This window comes from Azolla caroliniana, unplaced genomic scaffold (assembly GCF_043228905.1).
Source record: "Azolla caroliniana isolate FFs.n. ecotype wild unplaced genomic scaffold, voAzoCaro1.0.p SCAF_5, whole genome shotgun sequence".
NCBI classification, from domain to species: Eukaryota; Viridiplantae; Streptophyta; class Polypodiopsida; order Salviniales; family Salviniaceae; genus Azolla; species Azolla caroliniana.
The window spans coordinates 3,091,364-3,115,316 of record NW_028230440.1 but is presented as its reverse complement, the minus strand read 5'-3'; the positions used below and the strand labels follow the sequence as shown (position 1 = coordinate 3,115,316).

The window sequence follows — 23,953 nt, the reverse complement described above, 5'->3', positions numbered from 1 at the left end:
TATAATGGCATACTAGAATTGGATCCTTTCACACCCCTAGATGAATTTACACAAGTATTGCTACGGTCATTGCACAAGGCAGCCAGAAATGCCTTTTCCCACAAAACTGACAATGCACCAAACCTGGTTGAATCATACAAAAGAGTTGGTACGATGAGGAATGTCATGATATGAGATGCTTGCAATGCGAACTTGGGGATTTATACACACATACAAGCAAGAACAATCTTCCAATGTCTCGTAAGGAAGAAGAAGAGATCATATTTAGCTAAATTTGGAGCACATGAATATCTATGCATTATGTAGTATGATAGGCAGTTGCCAACTTCTTCGCATCAGTTAGAGATAGAGGCAAGCAAATATGAACAAATACCTCTAGAGGAAAGAATTTGCCAATCATGTCATCAAGGAATGTAATCTGAAGAACAATATGCTTATCATTGTACCGTTTTTATTAAATAAGAGGGAGATGTCGTTGTACTATTTCTATGAAATAAGAGGGAGATATCATTGCCTCTTTAAGTAAGGCTTCAGCCACTACAAAAGGTAATGGAAAATGAGGACCAGCAATGCTTCGGGCTTTTCTTGCTAGAACTCAAGAAACACAAGGAGAAACTGTTGTTGAAGGATAACAATACAGCCACACAAGCTCATCAACAAAGAATAATTACAACTTTATTTAGCCTCCCACTCCTAGTCACACTACAAGTCATTGAAGGGCTACACAACTCAATGATCCACCACGACATTGGAAAGGGGCAATACCAATTTGTTGTGCATGTAGCCCCGGCCTCGTGGACCATGATCTCACCACCCTTATCATTGATAGATAAAGGCCATTACCTCTTGCCATTGTTTTGGAGACCCCCCCATTCTGGATCAACTATGTTAGAGATCTTTTGAAAACAAAATTGCAATATCTGACTAGAGAATCTCACGTTTAGGGTTTAGGAGATTCTTTAGTCACATCTTATTCTATTTCTGTTTACTTTTTTACTTGTTGCATTTAACTTGGTTTGCTATTCTCAAAGGCAAGATAACACTTTGAGATGTAATCTCTTGTTTGGTCTCTTAGGCCATTCTATCCTCCCACTCCTAGTCACGCTACAAGTCAATGAAAGGCTACACAATTTGTTGTGCATGTAGCCCCAGCCTCGTGGACCATGATCTCACCACCCTTGTCATTGATAGATAAAGGCCATTATCTCTTACCATTGTTTTGGAGACCTCCCCATTCTGGATCAACCTATGTTAAAGATCTTTTGAAGACAAAATTGCAACATATCTGACTTGAGAATCTCACGTTTATAGATGACGAGATTCTTTAGTCACATCTTATTATTCTATTTCTGTTTACTTTTTTACTTAGTTGCATTTATCTCGGTTTGCTATTCTCAAAGACAAGATAACACTTTGAGATGTAATCTCTTGCTTGGTCTCATTGGCCATTCTAGAATCTTAAAAGACGTTAATATATCAATTTCCCTTTATCAATGAAAATGTTTTTTAGAATTTTATGGTTGACACCTGTCTACCTTCAAGTACAAAAATGACAACCTCTCAATGATTTCCATAGTCTCCGAATACCTTTGTTGTAGATATCCCATCAATCATAGATGTGATAGGTGGAAAAAATGTATGGAGAATCGCCTTGAGTAAGAAAATACCTTTGTTGTAGATATCCAATCAATCATAGATGTGACAAGTGGAAAAAATGTATGGAGAACCGCCTTGAGTAAGAAAGTTGCATACTATAAATCCATAAATAACTGCAAGAACAATTATACCAATATGACAAAGCTATTCATTTGGCCCACCGACCACAACAAGGACATTGGGTTGCAGATATTGGCACCATTTGCGAATAAAAAGCACATCACTATACTCTAGTATGCTTCAAGAAAGAAAGATATATTAACGCCTTTTAAGAGGCCAAAATGGCCTATAAGACCAAACAAGAGATTACATCTTGAGTGTTGTCTCATCTTTGAGAACAACAAATAAAAAAGAAGACCAATTGAGGTGATTGTTCTAGAATGAGTCTATATATATGTGACTAAAGTCAAAAACATGTCTACACATCCTTTTCCCTATAAGGCACAGGAGCAACGTGCTGGTTCCGAGTTGGGCAAGTGATCTTTGAGATTTGTTCAGCTAATGGAAAAATGTGAATGCACTAGATCACTTGAATTGGATAATGAAAGAACGTGGATCAACCCTCAAGAAGTTTAATAGGAAGGTGGCCCACTAAAGGCCGTCTTTTTACACGTTGGAGGACAGATTCATCATCAGGCCCCTCTTTTATCGATGCACATCTCTCATTTGCTCATAGTGTGATAGAATGTCCCAAGAGATCTTCGTCTCAGATAGAGAGATTGACACAGGAAGATACATAAGCAAGCCTATGGAACAACAGATCTTCCAATTGTGCTATCATGATGTGGAATCAGAACACTATGTTTGCTGTTGCTTCATCAAACAAGAACTTCGCCCTCTCCACACCATAATGGAGTATGAAGACCAACGATGATTGGGACTTTTCTCATAAGAAATCATGATGCATAGAGAGAAGCTGCTGAAATAGAAAACAATAAATATTCATTAACAAAGAATCATCATAACATTCTTTAGCTCCATTAATTCTTGTAATGCTAAACTCAATCATTGGCTACAAAAATAGGGTCTTGACCACGACAATTGAAAGGGTTTGCAATAGATCAGTCAATAGAAATTTGTCCCCAACTGCATGTACACAATGTCAACCTGGATCATGGCTCTGCCACCCTTGTTATTTAAAATCCAAGGCCATTACCACCTGACACTAAAGGTGCTTCTATCACTTCAAAGACCTTTCCCATGTTGGAGATTTTTCAAAAATAGAACTTTCAGTCCATGTAAGTTCAGAATGTTAAAGTTTGTAGCTAACAAGATTATTGTTGAGAATCAAGCTCAACTTGTGTGAACATGTGCTTATGAAGAAAAGCAAAATGTGTGAAAAAGTGTCTGAACACACTTTATTGTAAACGTCAAGCATGAATGTGGTCAAAGATATCAGATATTCTTATGACAGAATCGTCCTCAAGTGGATATCTTGATTACATTCCACCAACACATTTAATGTGGCAATCCCTTGAGGACTTGTATATAAAACCCGCTTGGCCCATTGTGTTTACTTCATCATCTTTAGTTAATTAATATATTTTTCTCTTCAGTGCATAAGTTGCCATACCCCTATTGTGTTTTTTTCCAAAAAACCCATACTGTGTATTTTCTTATTTTCTGGTTATTCTCTCTGATTCCTTCTCTTGCTCACACACGCACTACGCTTCCACATACTCAACTCTACAAGAGTTAGATTCTTATCAATTATCTTGTAGCTTAGACAAATTTACTATACTTTTCTTTATATATATATTTTAGATTTGTTGTTCTCAAAGATGAGACAATGCTTGAAGAAGTTATCTCTCATTCGCTCTCCTAAGGCATGTCGGCCTCTCCTAAACATGAAAACTTATACATTTTCTACTTTTATATATCATTTTACTTCTCATATGTGACTCATGCTTCAAAAATGTGCCATGGCAAAACAATTACTTGACCACAATGTGAAAGAGTAGATTTTACAAATGCCAGAACTGAAGTGCCCAAAAATTTCACCACCTTTGAACAATTACTAGAACAATTTGTTGATGCAGGAACAATATATATTCAGAACCTAATAGAATTATTTATACCTGGAATAACTTTGAATGTGGAAGGTGAACCCCTTATTTCCACTTGTCTAGAGCTAATTTCTTTTAGATTTAGTTGGCCTTTCATATCAGCAACATATATGCTTGCTGCTTGTTGGTATCCATTGACATGTAAAATATAGGAACCTGCAGTTATGAAGGTGAAGCTAATAGTTTCATGGCCAGAACCTCTTTCCGATAAGCTTGTGAAGTTCAGTGACGAAACTGCTTTTTTAGTTGCAACAAAAGTAAACACATAGGTCAGCTCAGCTTGACCCATCCTTCCATTGGCTTTGCTTACAGTGTTATTGTATGCATCATTGAGAAGAACATCAAAAATAATATCTACTCCTACAGTGTAGTTGGTCATCCCATTTTTCAAGGTGCCTAAACAATATGGAAGATATACAGGTCCTGCATGCAAATGTCAAGACAGATTAGAAATGTCAAGCATTGTTCATAACATATCTGGCATGCATAGAATTCTTGCTGGAATAAATTATATACAAAATGCCATCTTTCTTGGATGACGCATGAACAAAGTGAACAATACAAATGCAGACTCATTCATTGATCAATCCTCCAGTCTAAGGTAATACAAATATGAATGAGAGTTGTGTGACTTATAAATACAATGTGGTACCTGGGATTATTTGATATGAGATAAAATTGCTGATAAAAGTGCCATTTATGAGAATAATACCAGAAAATTCTCCCACATGTAAGCATACTTGAGACATCTCTAGGCGACCTAATTGTTCCATCACTGTGTAACCCATAGGGTAGCAGCGTGAGCCAATACTTTCAGATATTTTAAAGCTTACAGTATAGTTTACACTCTTTAGATCCAGCGGATTCATAGAAGCATCCATTACATCCACAACTTGATACATTGGTTGTCCTGCCTCAAATATGCTCACATTGTTTTTCCATGCCACACGGACATAGCAAGAAAGAATAGCACCTGATAACAAGTGGTCAGTAATTCTTTTTAGATTGGGTCAAAAACCCTAAGGAATTGTACATAAACCTTAGATTAGTAATGAAGAGGCTTGAGAAATCTTGGATGACAATACTTGGAGTAGATTAAAAATTTCATTTAGAGCTCCACTATCTTAAGTCGACTGCTTAGCATCCTAACAAGAAATGAAGGTCTCAACATAGATTTTTGATTCGATAACTTTGTTTATAGAGTAATCATTATGATCAGTTTGCAGTAAACCTTTTTCTGCGTATTTTCATTTACATTATGGTTTGAATACTGCGGATGTTGCTTCCTGAGGTATGAGTGATACCTAATCCATAAAAAGAGAAATCTTGTAAGAGTGTTGAAAGAATTTTGACGCACCTGAATAAACTACGAAATTGACAATAGAGCCTGGTACTTCTTCTGAGTTGTAAAAGACATGGCATGGCCAGAATCCTTGGCCAATAGTAACATTGACGGTGATGAGTGCATTCCCTGTTTCTTTATGCACCTCTTGAGAATAAGGTTGTGAGAAAGTTGTTCCATTCGAGGATGAAAACGTAAGGTTAAAAAGCGGCGGCACAGTCGAGAAATTCACATTGTTCCCGAACTCATCCACCAGTTTCACTACCATAACCGCTTGTTTCCCAATAAAGAATTGGCTGCTTCCATTCCTCCAAGATGCTTTACAACGTGGGATAAATAGTGGACCTGGAAAGACATCAACATGTTAGGTTTTTCTTAATTATAATGATACAAAACCATGACCATTTTGACTTCCTTAAAAGTCTCTTTTGCAATTGATTGTTTCACCACCTATTTATTTGGTGAGATATGTTCTTCTGTATTCATCTTATGTATCATTGTCTTATATTTGTCATGAACGCCTATATAGTGAGTGAGACATGCTTTTAAAGTAATGGCATGTAATGTTTGTCAGAAAATTGTGAGATAAATAACCATATGATTAGCTTCTTGTATTCTTAGGTTATTTTGCGCCTTCCAAGACTATTTTAAGCATCCAAAAAAAGAAACAATTGATAAGTCTGTTGTATTCTTAGGCTATTTTGCATATTAGAAGACTATTTTCAGCAGCATTTTCCTTCATGCAATGCAATGCTTAGGAATGTGTTCAATATCTATCACTCAACCATATATGGCTGGGTTGGTGAGAACACATAACATTCCTAGCTTTTATTTGGATTTTACTATTTGATTATGTTAATTTTTGTCAATCACATTATTAAGGGAATCCCTCTCAATATACATGATATTGTAGTAGTTATCTCGTGTCAAGGTGGATAAACACAAAACGTTTGGAAGCTCAAGTGAATCCAAACCAAAACCATTATTGCAGCCAACACATTCATGGTTAATATAATAAGACCAAACATCTTATGTGTTGTCTCGTCTTGGAGAACAACAAATCAAATAAATAAATGTTACTAAATAAAATGAGTAAATAAGATAAAAACAAACTAAAGAATCTTGTTATCGGCACATGTAAGATTCTCAAGTCAGATATATTTAATTTTTTTAAGAGATTAAAATGGCCAATAAGACCAAACCAGAGGTCACAACTTAAGTGTTGTCCTGTCTTTGAGAACAACAAATCAAAATAAAATAATGTTACTATGTAAAACAAGTAAATAAGATAAGAAGAGACTAAAGAATCTTGTTATTGGTACATGTAAGATTCTCAAGCCAGATATATTGTAATTTTTGTATTTGAAAGATCTCTCGCATAGGTGAATCCAGAAAGGAGAGGTCTCCAAAGCGAGGGAAGCACCTGCGATGGCAGGATATAATGGCCTTTATATGTCTATCGATCACACGGGTGGTGAGATTGTGGTCTTTGGGGCCAGGGCCTATGTGCACGACAAATTGCGTATCTGGTTCATGGGGCCAAGGCCTATCGTCCTTCCTAAGAAGGGGGTTTGTTATTTTGCAGTAAAACCTATCTATGTGAAAATAATACTTGCACAATGTGCTCACCCTTCTCGGTAGACATTTGAATATGACACTTAAATTAGCATGTCCGTCTAACAAGTCATCATATTTCTCATGACTTATATTATACGTTGAAGAATGCACACAAATTGCATTTGAATTCAAATTCAAATTCCAGATATTAGTGTGCCTAATTGATTTCGTTGATGTTATTCATTAATGTAATGGCTATGTGCGTGTGGTTACATATGATTGTCTATACTCTCGGGATTCACCAAAAACATCCGTCGAATATTTAAACTTTCTCACTAGAAATTATTGTGGAATGAACATTGACATTCAGACCCTATAAATTATTGTCTTAAGCCTTGGCACTGCAAATTGTGGCATGCGGTTCCAACCGAGCTCATGTAAAAGACAATAAAAAGCATGTCTCTAGAAGCACTTACACCACACAGTGCACCCTTTGGCAGCTATGTCAAATGGAACTACATTTAATGTATTTGTAAGTGCTAGGGTTTCATCAATGCTTTGAAAATATCGCATGGCATATTTTAGTTACAGACGCATATTTTGTTATGGCAAGTGGTTTAGATGGTTAGAGTGAGTTGGAGTGTTTTAAGCTTTAAGCAGTTATGAACTGTAAATTAGCAACCATCAAAATGGTAAAACTTTATGCATAAAATAGCAAAATCAAAGACTGCACATAACAAATTTACATTATGTTCAATTTTATAAAGATAGATTTTATGAAAATTTATAAAAACATTACATCCAATTTTATTACAATAGATTGTATGAATGAGACAAATATTTAAAAAAGTTATATTAAATTTTATTAAGATATATTTAATTAATATCAAGAAGGGTACCAGGTAAGATGGTGATATTTCCTGGGGTACTTTTGATTGACCGGCGATCTGCACTTTCAACATGATAAGAGAATCTCCCAGCTTTAGTAGGAATAAAACTCACCATTTCACGTTGAGTTGGAGGAACTGGGAGGGTTGTGGTAAACTCATAGGATTTGTTCAATGGGCTATCATACCTTATCACTTTAAACTCTCTAAAGTTGTTACGTTCGGGTAATGGTGTCACTTCATTACCATATTTGTCTCTCATTACCACAGTCATCTTGGCAACTTGTCCTGCTATAAATGTTGTCTTATTCCACATTCCTGTACATGTTTCAATGTACACTTCTCCTGAAATCAAGTAACATCATCAGTCTCTTTCATTCAAGTAAAGAGCCTCTCTTAACCCCAACATGAAGCCAAGGAAAATGGGCATTTTACAGAGCTCTCAGCTAACACAAACATCCAAACATTCCACAAACCAAAGAAAACACCACATATTTCCCCAGGGATGTAATAATGTTGAATCCAACTTTTAGAATAATTTACATCAACCAAGACTTTCACTATATTCCATCCAAATTGGAATCTAATTAATAAGGATGTATCAATTTGTCCCATAGGTTGAGTTCGTCCTCCAAAGGATGTTAACATTACTTATAGTCATGGTCCTTATATCACTGCAATGTGATGACAACGTAGTTACATAGCACAACTACCTTGCTTACAGACAACTTAAGTTTCATAGGCAATTGGCACAGTATTGAGATCCACATGGATGCAATTTTCGTGAATCAATCAATGGTCACTACGATTTTTTATGAAACCCGGCCTGAACTTTATCATGGCTTGCAGTCCATGTAAATAATTTACTGCTGTTCTATCAGTTTTCGAACAGATACATAGATTTTGAACATTGAAGGAAGAAAGCATATAGGCCATTATATTTCTCTAATTTGGCCTTATAGGCCATTTTGGACTCTTAAAAGACATTAATATATTTCTTTCTTTATGGAGTTAAGATAAGTATGAAGTTGAGACTAAGTGACCAGTTTTGGACCATCATTGCAGACTTAGACAAAACTCAATCAGTAAAGATAAACGGAGAAACCTCTTGCAGCCAGCAAAGCTTCTGCAAAGACAGATGTCAAACTTCTTTAGAAGCAGTCAATCGGAGGTTGTATTCGGTTCCAATGGATTTGGCAGTCTCAAACTCAAACCATTTAAAATTTTGAAAGCTAAAGTTTAGACCTCAAAACCACAAATTATTGAAGACATCCTCAAACCTAAACTGGACTGTTTAAGAAAGAATCCATCAAACCTAAACTGTTTAAGACCAAAGCATTTAAATCATTGTTGTTTACTTTAAGCGTTATTAGGGTTTATGATTTTTATATTAATTTATAATATAAAAATGATCCTATAAGCCATTAAACCAGCACACATTTGCAGTTTAAGATAATTTAAGCCACAGTTTCAAGCTTGATAAACTGTAAACCACGGAACTGATACAATCCAAACCAAACCATTTTCCAATCTAATGATACTGTCACTGTTAATCACTATTTCATGGTCAGTTTTGACTCAAATTGAAACGTTGCTGATTCCTATAAATTAGAAGATCATGCCAACAGAACTAAGAGCAAGCACAATCACCACCTTGTGCAGGGATATTGCTTGACTTGAGCAGTTCATTGGCCAGATCAACACATAGAGACATTGCCTGCATCAGAGGATACATGATATTATTGCCCCAGTTTGAGCAAGAACCTCTAGACAATTTATTAAAGAGATCATCAATCTCATATGACATCATTCTATGAGAGTGTACATGGGATGACCTGCTGAGAATCTACAATCTCTCGCAGATATATTTTTGTTTTGTGCATCATACCCATCTATTTTTTATCCTTTGGGCACGATTACTTGTACACATCATCCCTGTATCATTGTATCTTGATTTCAGCCTAGTTCCATAAGGTAGCTACCTAGTTTCTTGGTACAATTTAATTTGCTTTTAAGTTTCCAGATTGTAATGCTTTGTGAAACTGGAAGAAGTCCAATAGAATTTTAGGTGCTTCAAAAAATTTATAGGTACGTATTCAAAATGCCTCAAAATCACTTCCCCAAGGGTGGATGGAAATTTGGATGCTTATCACAGACCAGAAAAGCAATTTCTTTCCTCCAGCTGAGTCTAAGAAATCAATAAATAAATTGCAAGATGGCATATTAAAGAATATCTGGATGTGCACACAAGAAAAGAAATGGACATGAGAACATGAGTCATGTTTACTCAGATACATTGAAAGTCCACACATTGTGAGTGCAAGTGAGGCCACATTAATACTCAAAATTTGGAAAATTACAGAGGGGTGCAGGCAGATGCCAACGCTCATGCTGAAGCAAGCGAGATGTGTGATCACACTAATGCGCACACACTCACGAGCATTGAAAATGGAAACTAGGGGTTGGCTGAATATTGAGCAGAAACATGTGTGACCTATGCTGCCTGAAGATACCAGAACAAGAAAAAGATGTCACTTTGGAATGTCTTCCATATTAGGACATCTTCCTACAAGATTGTACTACAGAACTCCTAACAAAGGACAGAACCATCACCCGTGAAACTAGGACTGGTTGTTGATCATCTACTGAACCAAAGGACCAAACTAGTGGAAAATCTAAACAATGAAATTAGGAACAGGTTTAGTTTTTCATTTCATCTTTTACTATCTCAGTTTTGGTCAAGCATTTTAAAATCCCCACTGCTTTATAATGATTATTGGTCCCATGGGTCATGTTAGTTACATTAAGACATATCATATATCATCATCTCTATAAATCGTAATTGTCAGTTTTGATTAAGCATTACTTCTAGTAATTATGTGAGCATACATGAACGGATACTAATTAGAGTAACACAAAAGACGAAACTTATATTACACAATTATAGAAAATATATTTATACCAACAATATCTTCAAGGAGAAATGGATACAGCTTTTTTATAGGTGATTCCTTCAAAATACCCTATAAACGTTATTAAACCAGAAAGAAATGAGTACCTGATGAGTTCACTGAGTAAAGAAAAGATGATCCAACTATTCGAGTACTGTTATTGAGTTCAACATGCAGCCTATATGAACCAATAATTTCATTTGTAACATTAATAACTAAATATCCAGCCTCATCAGTATAGTTCAAAATTTTACAAGGAGCAATCCTGGCAGTCAAAGCTGTTGAGAAAACATGGAATGGATAAGTAGCTATCTGTGCTGTGGTTGCAGTGATGTTATTTTTATACGCATCCACCAAAAGCACCTTCAGGGTAAAAAATTCTCCAGCACTCAAGTTATTAACTTTGTTCACCAAATACCCTTTTGAATTATTTACAGAAACATCACCTGAACAGCACAAACACTATATATCTTCAGACATCTGGTATTGATTGCATACAATGGTTATCTTCTAAATCCATGATCAAAAGCGAAACACGTAAATCTATATAAATATATGAACATGATGAGTATACAATTATTTATGAACGAGAAAATGACTGTCTTGCCGCTGTACTACATGTATATTTGACATTCTCTTTTCAGATTCACATTAGCATACACAATCTTAAATATATACATATGAATGCAGCATGCAAAATGCCGCAGATTATATCCTTACTGGAATGTTTAATGCATATCTTAACAGAAATATGGACTAATGCAATATTGAGAAAAATAATCGCAGCATTTAGCATTATTATTGTTCATAATGATGGTTTGGAAATACAAACTTAAAATGGAAAACGGAAAAACGATACTTGTGGTTACTGATGTGGTGGTGATGATGATGATGATGGTTACAATATTTAGGCACCAAGTTATGATCTCTATTATCATTATCATGAGATTGAAACTGCAATGTATTTTGCAAACATTTCCAACAAAAATCAAGAGATCCAATTGCAAGGCATCAAGATAATCGACCTGGTTTAATAGTCATATCAAAAGGTGAACCTTGAAATGCCTTGAATGAATAATCCAAACCCCAATGTGATACACCAACATTAGCTCTCCAAGATCCACACGTCACAGGAGTAAAAGAAACCCACATATATCCATCGGGAATGTTAAAGCCTGATGTTAAATTTCTGGTTACATTCTTAAAACTCACTGTGAAAGCATCAGCAAACATCATCCTCTCAGAGTCATTTACTTCAACCGTTGTTGTGTTCTTTATAGATCCTACATGATCTCTTAATGCCACTGTGAAATTGGCAGTCTTCCCAGCTATCAGTGATCTGGGGGAATATGGTGACCATTCTAGAGGACCACAATCTTCTACAGACAATGGACCTGTTATATCATTCAAAATTATCAAGTAATTGATTAATTAGTTCAGTTCTGATGTATAATGCATTGTGAAAATATCTTCTGTTCCTCTAGAGATAAACTTAAACAATTCTGAAAATAGTTACATGACAATGCTATGAATTTAATCGTAGGGAAAGCATTGAAATTTTAGCACAGGCTCCCAAAAACTTTCTGGGCATGAAGAAGAACAAGTACTGCTAACTTTTGTTATTTTCTTAAGTGGATATCCTACCAAATAGCCTTTTAAAATATACAAGGTTCATGGGAGTCTATCAAGCTTGATCCATGTTCTGTCACCATTATATGCTGTGGTATAGCATGATCTATCTACATTCCCTCTCTCAAAAATACCCTTGAAATCTTTTGAGAGTAGTCTAACAGGACACATCTATGTTTTTATATAAAGGAAATTTCTAGAAGAGAGGGTCAACCAGAATGATTAGTTTAGCAAAGTCTGTTCAGACTATTCTGTTGCTTATTTTCAGTCTTTAATAACATAATACCATGTTGACACATCCTGGAATGCATGATAGATGTGAAATAGATGGACATTCTGAACCAGAGTCATCTTCAAATGCATATAGATTCTTTCCCTGGTGAGATAATCCCACAAAGAAATTATAATATCTATAATGAAACACAAATCTCTCTGGCCAGAAATAAACGAGTGCATGAACTCATATATTACAAGATTTGTTAAAGTCAACACCACTAATCCTACATTCTAACTGTTCTATGTGCATTTGAGAACCATCATGAGACATGCATGTACAATAACATTCAGCTTATATTTCTGCAATCCACTAACCAAAACTTTATACGAAATATTTGTATGAAATCAATACCTGAGATGAAGACAATTTTGATTTGACTGGAGAAAGCCTGACCATTGAGTTTTGCAGTTATATTGTACGTATAGTACTGATTTGGAACAAAAGTACCAGAATATTCACAATCACCATTAATTTTATTTACGACCACTGCATCTCTCATCCATGTGCAAGTAAATTGTACATAAGAAACTGGTGACTCCAGGGTAAATGGTGGAACATCTAACAAATAAGGCTTGCAGTTCAAGCACTGATCAGAACAATCAGTAACTGCAAAGAACTGTACAGAGAAAGAGTCTAATGCAATCACGGATGTTTGTTTGCTAAATCGAGAGCATTCATAAGCTTGTATATGCAAGCAACAAAACCAAATTCAGTGTTAGTTCCACTTGACCAGCTCTACTCTGAAAATTAATGGAAATGACGAAAAAGCCTAGAAGGCTTGAAGTTATAATCTAATTCATTCATATGTTGCTGATGTTTATCAAATTCCTTTTTTTGGCCTTATTGCATGGAAATATTATAAAGTAAACCAGCAATTGAAAAACAAAACAACGAATTAGGATTGATGAGCTTTATGCTCAAGAATCAGTCTCAAATATTAAAGTTGATCTCCATATTCAACTTATTGAGGTTTCACTGATTCATGGATGTAGGAAGACATCTCTCTCAAAAGTCAAATCCTCTTGATATTTATGGTAGAAAGAGCTATAATCAGTGACCACAGGAGAACTTCTGTCATAGCATCTTCATTAAATGTTGTATATTCCTAATAAGAGGGAAAGCAAATACAAGTTCCAAATGCAAATTCCCTTTTGATTCACACAGCCAGTGGATGAAGAAATGCACTACTCTCGCATTTTCTAGGACCATAAATTGAGTCATTTATATTAGAAATACTCTTGAGGGCCTGGTAAGAGTAGTGGCTCACAACCATTTATCTCACCATTCATACAATAATTAGAATCTCTCTTTCAGTTCTCCCTATTGGAAGTTGGGACCATGACTCACATAATAAAACACTCTTCTTTCAGAAAAATATAAACTTGAAAACACCAATAATACACTATGAACATTTCGTGCAATTAAAGTATGACAGTCCATGAGGCAAATGAGAATTTTTGAATATCTCATCCACATTCAATCTTAGACAGACTCGACCCTTGATCTAATAGATGTTAGACCTTTCTTTCTACAGTTGAATTTAACAGTGCCTTAAATAAATTGATATCAGCACCCTCCCTATAATCACACGATGCATACCTCTCATTTCAAAAATAAAATTCCATTTTATTCAGCTTCTTCTATTCCAGAAAGAGATGTATCACCCTTGCATGTGAGAGTCTATCAAGAGTCACCTCCTACAAGTGCATTGGACTATTAAGTGCGTGATTAAGGTTTAATCACTGCGAGAGGGATTTCACAGCAACAGGAGATTCCATATGCACTAATCCATGAAATATTTTTGTCTTCATGTACTATCCTTCCACAAGCTACATGGTGGTTAATACTTAATCAAATACTATCTTTGTTTGCATATATTGTCACTATAGTGTTGTGCATTCGAGTATCACTTAAACATGTGAAATAATTCATAAGCTATTCTTGTTTCAACAATCATGCATTGAAGCTGCCTCCTCTATTCTTTAAAGTGATGCTAAGTTTCCCCTGACCATAGCAATGAATTTCCTTCTAGTAAAGGAAAAAGATGGTCATAGTTTTTGTATTTCACTGGCATACGCATGCAAGATAAATTGAGATAGAGACATCAGAAAATACATAAAGTTCCTGCTTCAGCAAGGTGAAGGACGTTTGTAGTGTCGAATCCTACAAAAGAATCCATAAATTAGTTGACATTCCAAAAATTACGAAATCAATCTGTTTGCTTTTAAGTAAAGAAACCTGTAAGCCATAGGAGTCCCACCATAAAGCAATAATAATACAGCATACCTATAAATAGAACATTCCATATATATTAGTTTGAAGCAAAACTTCTTTGAGTTAAACCTCTAGAACTACTAATACATGAAAAATAGAAAGAGTGTGCAAACAGAAGGATAGTCACATAACCATAATGTCGATGAGAACACACACTCTATTCATGGCACAAAAACCTCATCCAATACTTACTCATTTTGCCACGTTCTTGAATATGAGCTGGAACTACACACGTCATGGAAACATCAAGTTTTGAATAAGGCATTGGGCCTCATAAAGCTTTTCGCATTGCATGTCTTCTAAATGTTCGATTGGATGTTCTTACATCTTTCTCTTAACATGTTGATACTTTAATGAATGTGAAAAGAAATGCCTGATTTTTCTCTCTGACGCTATACAAATTTGTCAGCTTCAGGCATTCATCTATAGATTTCCGCCATTTAGTTTTCCATTGAAATGGACCTGATAAATATATGTACTAGGCTCATCAAAGCTTTGAGAACATTAAATACGTCTGCTTACCAGTTTCAGTACTTTAAAGTTGTTCTACAGTTTCAAGTAATCAGTCTACTAGTCTCGTCAAAGTTTCTATGTTATTAAATGCTACTGTTCATCAGATTCAGAACTTTAAATTCGTGTTTTATCTCAGGTTTCATCCAGCGGCGAAATCCACCAATTTCATTTCAATTAAATGGAGCTGATGAAGCTGTACACTAATCTCTTGAAAAAAATTGCATCGTGTCCTTAAAAGTAGTCGTTTTAACAGATTTGATACTTCTGACTTGTTTTCACTATCAGGTATTCCTCGAATTCCATCCATTTTCTTGTCTTGAGCATTCTTTGGTAAATCTTTGCATTATTATGTGTGGACTTAGGCTTTTCTATCCAATATTCTTGCATATATCTGAACAATAATCTCTTCAAATAAAAGATGAATCTGTACACTAATCTCTTCAAAACAGATTAGCTGTGTACATCATTAAAAGCAGTTGTTTTAACAGATTCAATACTTCTGACTTGTTTTCATTGTCAGGTTTTCCTAGAATTCCATCTATTTTCTTGTCTTGAGCATTCTTCCGGTAAATCTTTGCATGATTATTTGCGGACTCAGGCTTTTCTATCAAATATTCTTGCATATACATATCTGAATCTGGAGTCTTTGTATGACAATTGATTGAGTGCAATTTCACGTTTTTCCATCAAACTTTCAATGGCCCTGATCAACGCTGCTTCTCTTTGTACGATTAAGCACAGGTAGCAAATGACGGCACGGAGAGTCAACAATAACACTGCCTGCTTGCGGGTGACGAAGCAGAAAGAAGAGATTATAACTGCTCGGAACTTTCGAGATGAAGAAGCTTGAGCTATGCGCTTCCTGCCGTCTTGCCGGGTTTCTTTTACTTCCCCTGTCAATCGATCCGGGTTCAAATCTGAAGTGGGGGATCATTTGCAGGATTGCCACGTTAACCACTAAAAGGTGTGTATCTTTATATTGTCATGAAAGGAAGGGAAGGGGTGAATGTATGCATTGCTGGCGGTTTATAAAACTGCTATTTAATCATTCCTCCGCCACAATCTCACCCCTTGTGTACAATTTATGTATCTCATTTGAGACTCCTTTTTTTTCCGTGTCCGAACTCCGTATTTGTATTTTTTGTATTGATACATTCGAAGTTACATAACATCTCCAGGGCAGTTTGTCGAGAATGTTTCTTCTTTTCTTTTGTTCGATTTGCAAGAGAGATGGATTATTAGTTCAAGTTGAAAGAGATAATTAGAGTGTATAGTATTTTGGGTGTTTTATAAAGCCGAGGAGTGTTTTTGTAAGTTCCCCTCGTTTTATTATGTTGCGAGCATCTTGTTAAATCATGCTTGGGGCACATTTCGACGAAAACACAAGCACTAATCTCTCTGTATGATCAAGGGTGACACTCAAATATGTATATGTTGAAAGCAATGCCCTAAACAGAACAAGCTATTAGATGGGCTTAGAAATTCATTTGGACAAAGGGAGCAAGTGCATCTCTTTTGTCATGGTATCATATGTGATATTTTATGGAAGCATTAAAAGGTTATGCTCGATTATAGGTAGCAAAGTACTACTATGAACAAAATACACGTCATCACTAGACGATATATGACACAAATTAGAATTACTTATCTTATATTCACAAATGAACCGAAGTGCTCATATGACCCATCAGACATGATTGTATTGAAAGATGACCCCTGAAATGGAAGCGTGAGAAGACTCTCAATATGAAGACAAGGAAGGTGGTCTTTTGGAATAAACATAATTACCATCATACTACTAAAGCCTAGTGTTCAAGAAGCACGAAAATGAAGAGGGTAAAGTACACAATGAGAAAATGAAGAGGCATAGCAATTGAGTTAGAGGGCTTTGTAGGGAGTTGGAATAGAAACATCCACTTCCAATTGCAAAAATGGAAGTTCAATCTACATCAAGCAACTAGATAGGGGCCCCATTGACCCTCGCCTTCAACTTCATAACATCTCAACATAACACTATCCTTTGTAGGGAGTTGGAATAGAAACATCCACTTCCAATTGCAGAAATGGAAGTTCAATCTACATCAAGCAACTAGATAGGGGCCCCATTGACCCTCGCCTTCAACTTCATAACATCTCAACATAACACTATCTTCTAAATGATTAGGGAGAGAATTTAACATGAATCAAGTGAAATAAAGGAAAATGCCTAGACATGAGAAAACATAGTGTTGAAGATTCGTCTAGTTTTTAACGAAATTTACCTTGATATAGAAATTGATGGTTTGCTTGTCCCTATTGTGGTGTACCATTTCTATGTGCATTTCACACTATCAACAACACTTTGTGTTTCCCAAACTTACAAGTGAAAAGTTTAACATTGATTGTCAACAATGTTTGATATCATATGTGTACATTCCCCTTGGTAGTAATAACCATTCTCAAAGACACTATTTGATTTAAAAGTGTACACACACAAGTGGGTTCTCAACACCCTACCATGCAAGTGTAAGCTCTTTCTCAAGAAAAGATAAGAGATGGAGATGAGACCTTTGGCTCGGCTCTAGAAACTTGGATGGAAGAGCCTTTCTTGTGGAGGATTGCTCAACCATGGACCACCACAAATAGGAACTCTTTTTGTAGAGTAACGTTTTCCTTCAATGTGATGTTTATTTGTCACAAACCAATGTCTCTTTCTTTTTATTCTTCTTTGCATCATTGGCATCGACCCATAGATCTTTGTTTCCATAACATTCCCTCATCTCTTGTTGTTCATTGTCTTTTTTCTCATCAACAATGCATTCCTTCTTCTTATTCATGCAATACCAAAATCTTTCTTTAATTTCTTTTGCCTTATCCATTAGGTTTTGTTCTTCTTCATTCTTGTCAACAATCCTTTCCTTTGCCTCGTTACAAAATATTTCTCTGATTATTTTATTTGTTTTATCACAAACACCATTATTTACTTTCTCCTTCTTTGTCAATCTTTGTTTGGCTTTTCTATTATGTAGCTTGTTAATCCTCATGTTGGAAAACCTTTCCTCTCATTCCCTTGGTTTGCTTTGTCTTATTGTTAAAACTTTATTCTTATTCATTTTTAATTGTTTTTCCTTTCTCCAAATTATGATTCTTTATACTACAAACGAGTTTTGCATTCATTTGTTGTGTTTGTCTTGTCTCAAAAGTTTCTCTTTCTTTTCATTATTCGTGTTGTTTTCTTTCCCTTTCCGCAACATGTGGTGTTTTTTTGCATGTCATCCAATAAGTTGTTCGATGACCCGATTGCAGTCTCCTTCTTACAAGAGAGTGTATAGGTAAGGTGACTAGATATTATAGCATGACAAATGCGTTTTTAGCATGACCAAATTGCTTATCTAATGGAAAAACACATTTGGTAGTTTTTCAATTTCATTACACAATCGACATTATATTTGGTAGTTTGTTCGATATTATATGTCCTCATTCACTTTTAAATTCAAAATTGACAAAGTTGAAAGAAGACAATGATAAAATTTAATCAACAAAATTGAGTTCATAACTTCCCAAAATAGATGAGAAAGGCTACTTCCCACTAAAGTAGAGGAGAAAGCTTAACAAATCACAACACAACTTCCTAAAGTAGATGAGAAAAGCTTACTTCGTACTAAAGTAGAGGAGAAAGCTTAACAAATGACAACACGAGCATGAAATGATGGAGATATTTGATTATGAAACGGTGGAGAGACTTGATCAAATGGAATACAACCATAGCAAAAGACTCCACTATGGAAGCAAGAGGAGGTTTCTCTAGGTTGTAGCTATTATGACCAACGTATCACCATGTAATGTTTCTCTTTGAAATGACATGTTTTAGTCATGAGAAAGGTGCCATTATTGAAACATGCATATCATATTTTTACGATATATGTACATAAACACGGGCAACTATATTGGACAAAAAAATATGGAAACAACACGCTAGGCGATTTACTATGTCCAATGGCTATTAATACCTAGGTCACTACAGGTTGGAGCATGGTTGCATGGGAGCCAAGCTTTCGTAATTATGTGGTGCGCCCAAATGCAATAGAGTTAATACGACACACTCTGTGGGACTTCTCAAAGACCCATCGAATATGGTGAGGGATGGGTCGCCTATTGCAATTATACCAAGTGCAAGGCACAATCACGTGGGGAAATGTATGTTGGTTATCATGGTCGGCCCCGATTGACAGATATGAATATTAGGAGGAAGGAATGACTTTTGTGATAAAAGCACAAGAGATCTTTTCTTCCATCTTTGACAATATCCACTCAACTCTTATTAATGCCAAAGCTCCTATTAATATACAAACAACGGTGTAGACGGTCTTCTCCAACCAAACCGTGCATCAAGTAATGTTATTGCAGGAGATATGGAGTGAAGTTGTAGCCACTCTAAAGAGCCAATACGATAGCCTCATATGTAGATCTGATGGAGTTGAAAGACAATGATTAGCCTTCATCCAACAATGGTCATTCTCTCCATTTCTTGAGTCCATGGGCCTCCACATAAGATGGAATTATCACATCCCTACAAGGATTTGTATATAACATTCTATTTTGTAAAATTTTATAACTAATGGAAGGAGTTTTTGTTTTGGAAAAAAAAACACAAGCAACTATAAGAGAAGAACCAAAAGGAAAGAAATGAAGGAGTGGTAGAAGAAACAAGAAGAGGTAGGAGACACGGGCAAGAATGAAGAGGAAGAAAGATGGAGAACACGAAGAGGGAGTAATCAAGGATGAATATTGCAACACATTTTAAGATTGGCACATTTTTCAATAAATAATGTTGAACTTTTTCTTTTTTTTGGATCTTTTCTAGAAGTTCTTTTTTTTTCCAAAAAAAATTCATTCCATTAGTTATAAAGATTTCACAGATGAGATTATTATATACAAATCCCTATAGGGACACGATAGATCCATCTTATGTGGATGCCCACTGCCTCGAGAAAAGGAGAGGACGACCATTGTTGGATAAAGGCTAGTCGTTGTATTTCAACTCTATCGGAGTCGCCCTTGAGGTCATCATATTGGATCTTTAGAGTGGCTACAGCTTCACTCCATATCTCTTCATTAACATTATTGGTTGCGCGCTTTGGTTGGAGAAGCCTCGTCTACACCGTTGTTTCCATAAAATCCAAAGAGTTATTGGGTTGACCAAGTCCAACACAACTTGAGATTTGGCACTAATAGGAGTTGAGTGGATATTGTCGATGGTGAAGAAAAAAAACCTCTTGTGCTTTTATAACCAAAGTCATCCCTTATTCCTGATGCTCATATCTGTCAACTGGGGCCTACCATGATAGCCAACATACATTCCCCCACTTGATTGAGCCTTGCACCTAGCATAATTGCAATAAGCGGCCAACCCCCCGCCATATTCGATGGGACTTTGGGCAGTCCCATAGAGCGTGTCGTATTGATTCTACTAGAGTTGGACACGCTACACAATTAGGAGAGTTGAGGTTCCCACGCTGCCATGCACCAACCGGGTGTGACCTATGTATTAATAGCCATTGGAAAATGGTGATTCGCCTTGCGTGTTGTTGTTTCTAGAGTTTCTGCCAAAACTTGGTGATAATTGTGTAAGGAACATGATATGTTTTCCAAACCTTTGCAGCATCTAGATCTCGGGCAAATTGAGTGGCTATAATATGACGACCCAATCTAGTTGTGAATTAAAAGAAAGGGATAGGTTTGCTTCCTTGACCCGCGTAAGGATCACACCATGTCCATTGCAAAGGGTCCCAACTGACCTTACGTAGCCATGTGTTTTCATGAGTATATATGTGCCAATCTGGTTGTACTTTGATTGGATCAAGATCTACAATCCATTTATGCCCAGTATATGTTAGTACTCGAATTGCCTTATGTTGTGTTGATGTCTCATTGTCCTGTAGTTCAGAGCCTTCAATCCTATGCGGTGTGTCCCTACCTCTTGGGAGCAAAGAGCCCTCCTCCTTGTAACCTATCCATTTCTCCTTTGTCGTCCTTTGATGAGCATCTTCCCTAATCAGTAGAGCGTTAATTATTTCAGATCTCATAGCCCATCCACCCCTGTTTCCATGGAGGATGTTGGCTTGGTCTTGTATTGGCAATGACATAAACCGTCTCCAACATTCTACACTTTTGCACTTTTTCATGAATAATGTTGCAAAAATCTTGAACTTTTTGCTCTTTCCATCCTTTTCAAAGTTTTAAAGACTCTTTAACCATTTTTTGTTTTCAAAATTAAGTACACTTTTTAACCATTTATTGTAGCACTTGCATGTTTTTCTAAGTTTTCAGCTCAATTTTCAATTTTCATGCCATACTTTTCTAAGTTTTAAACACATTTTTCACTCTAGCTTGAAACATTCTATGCCTTATCTCACCATTTATTGTGGCACTTAGAGTTGCATGATGATCATTTTGACAACATTCGAGAAGAAGAATTGGCTAACGGAAAGTGGCATGGATTCTTAGGGTAAGAAGAGTAGGGTGATGAGGGTAATGTGGGATAGGGAGTTGAACACAAGAACTTTTATACACAAAAGTACAAAGATAATATGAAGTTGTGCCACGATATCTTTGTACTCAAAAGAAAAAAGATAAACACAAAATGAATGTTAACAATGAACACTATATTTAATTAGATTGACTCTACACATACAATAGAAAGCTTTTAGCTTAATTATCCCCCCTTACATACATAGGGGCTTGGTGTACATGCTTCAATTTTTCTTTTCTTTTTTACCTTATTAGTATCTACATTGCTTCATAGGTTAGATGTAGAAGACTCAAAATCTTCTCCCAAAAAATTTATCTTTTACGTACAATGATGATTACTTTTAAATAGTATGCTTTCGAGCATTTGTATTTGGTTTAGAGGTGGTTCCCGATATGTGCCATTAGCAACAACACAACCCTGCAAAATAAATAAACTGGAGCAAATGAATAATCCATGGTTTGATCAAGGTCTAGAGATATGTTAATGATGGTGGGTACTCACTCTCTCTTGTTTGGGCACCATATTGGGGAATGACAGTTCACGTCAATCCATGTGCCATTTGAAATTTATGCGCAAAAGTATCATTCAAACACCCAAGATCTAGAAATATAGCTAGCAATATCTATGCCAAATAACATAACCCTATAGCACACCACCATAAATAATAATTTAATCCTATGGAAGTGAGAAGAATGGTGGTTTTGCACTGCATGAAGCCTTTAATAAGTAAAGTGTAGCTAATTGTCTTGCTTGGGATGCTAAAAACTCAAGAGTTCAAGGTATTAATGATTAACTTCAATTGTTATCAACAAATAAATTGAACGAGTGGAATTCTATGAAAAAATTGTACCCTAAGATCATTATGAGCATCGAAATGTGGGTTTTAACTTCATTAACAAATGGAATGAGTATTTTGTTGAAAGAAATATTGGTTGCGGATTGGATTCTCTCCATTTCCAAGTACAAAAACTTTGCTACAATTGGTTGCAAAAGAAGCTTTCTAATTGCATTTACAAGAGTGAGTGAATATCCATTGTTCTCTATCATATATCCAATGTTATGGCCCGTGACAAGTCTCTTTTTTAATTTCTTCATTATTTAATGTGCTTATTCTTTTCTACTTTGCTCTATTAGAGCCTTATTGCAATGGTTCTTAGCATCGATATGAATCGGTGTGGTGTCTTGTAGCGATCATTTGATGCAATTATCGAATGAACTATTTTATGCCAAAGAAGACTTTGACAATAATTCATTTTATTTCACTCCATAAAGTGCAAGTATATCAAAACCAATATCCATGGTCACCACAAGGACAAGTGTTTAATATTTCATCCATGGAATCTCATTGGAAAAAAATTGAACCATCATTTTCGAAATAGGGATAGCAAGAACGCCGACAACTCGTAAAGACTTTGACATCCATTCATCCATCCAGAGCCTTTGAAATGTCATATATGTAAAAACAACATTAAACGGGTCATAACCCACCTTTGGTCTAATCTATAAAGGTGATGACGTGAACATGCATTAAAAATATGACATATAAATGCTAATATGATCCATTTATGTCAAAGCTACATAACGAATCTAATTACTACATTATGTGATCATTTGAAGAATGACCTCATTATATTCTACACTACGAAGCTCTCTTGTCAAAAGTACTATAGCCAAGAACTAGACAAATTAGGTGATATGTGAGCATGTTGACATGTGTTATGCAATCATTTTGGAAAGGATTCATGTACGTTGATTAACCAAGAAGAATGTAAAGGAGAATGATGATATTTTACTATGAGGGTGAGAAATTGTTTTATATCCCGTGTTGCATCAAAATCAAATCTCTCTTGAAAGTTTAAGCTTATTTATGTTTGTGGTTATCAATAGATATACCAATTTCAAAGAGCTTATCCGAAGCAAATGCTTTAAAGATTGGAAAGATACGCAAATTAGAAGAATCCAATCATTCTCAAAAACATAGTGTTGATTAATGAGTATTTTCTAACCTATGTGTAGAAATATTATCTTTCATGCTATTCTATGGGTTTATCTCATTAATTGGTTTCCATGGTGGATTGATTCATCTTTCTATAATGTTATATGTATGTTTGAGTAAACTTTACATGTTTTATCATATCAAGTTATGAAACTAAATACACGACATTTTCTATAACATCATGTGAATTTATGAAAATGTTGTGTATTTGAGCTTTTCAAATATTGATGGACTACCTACAAAGATAGAAATTTGACATTCCAATAAGATTGTCATATTCTAAAAAGACATGTC

At 35.6% G+C, this 23,953-nt stretch overlaps 1 protein-coding gene across 8 annotated transcripts in view; it reads right to left on the bottom strand.

Moving 5' to 3' along the window:
- LOC147863657 (uncharacterized) overlaps positions 1 to 14,634 on the bottom strand; it is a 42,701-nt gene extending 28,067 nt beyond the window's left edge. For 6 of the 8 annotated variants that reach the window (XR_015529775.1, XR_015529777.1, XR_015529778.1 and 3 more), the window contains exons 1-9: positions 14,604 to 14,634; positions 14,481 to 14,528; positions 12,717 to 13,046; positions 11,485 to 11,853; positions 10,567 to 10,905; positions 7,521 to 7,853; positions 5,080 to 5,409; positions 4,375 to 4,695; positions 3,735 to 4,145 (exon numbers count right to left, since the gene is read on the bottom strand). Coding sequence is in view for 3 of the 8 variants with exons in the window: in XM_087319376.1 (XP_087175502.1) it covers positions 3,735 to 4,145; positions 4,375 to 4,695; positions 5,080 to 5,409; positions 7,521 to 7,853; positions 10,567 to 10,905; positions 11,485 to 11,853; positions 12,717 to 13,046; positions 14,481 to 14,528; positions 14,604 to 14,628 (2,506 nt within the window). In the remaining 5 variants the exon portion in view is untranslated. Of the gene's footprint in view, positions 1 to 3,734; positions 4,146 to 4,374; positions 4,696 to 5,079; positions 5,410 to 7,520; positions 7,854 to 10,566; positions 10,906 to 11,484; positions 11,854 to 12,716; positions 13,047 to 14,480; positions 14,529 to 14,603 lie in introns of those variants that run through there. The other 2 variants (XR_015529776.1, XR_015529779.1) reach the window with 2 other exon arrangements.
- Positions 14,635 to 23,953: the final 9,319 nt, after the last annotated feature.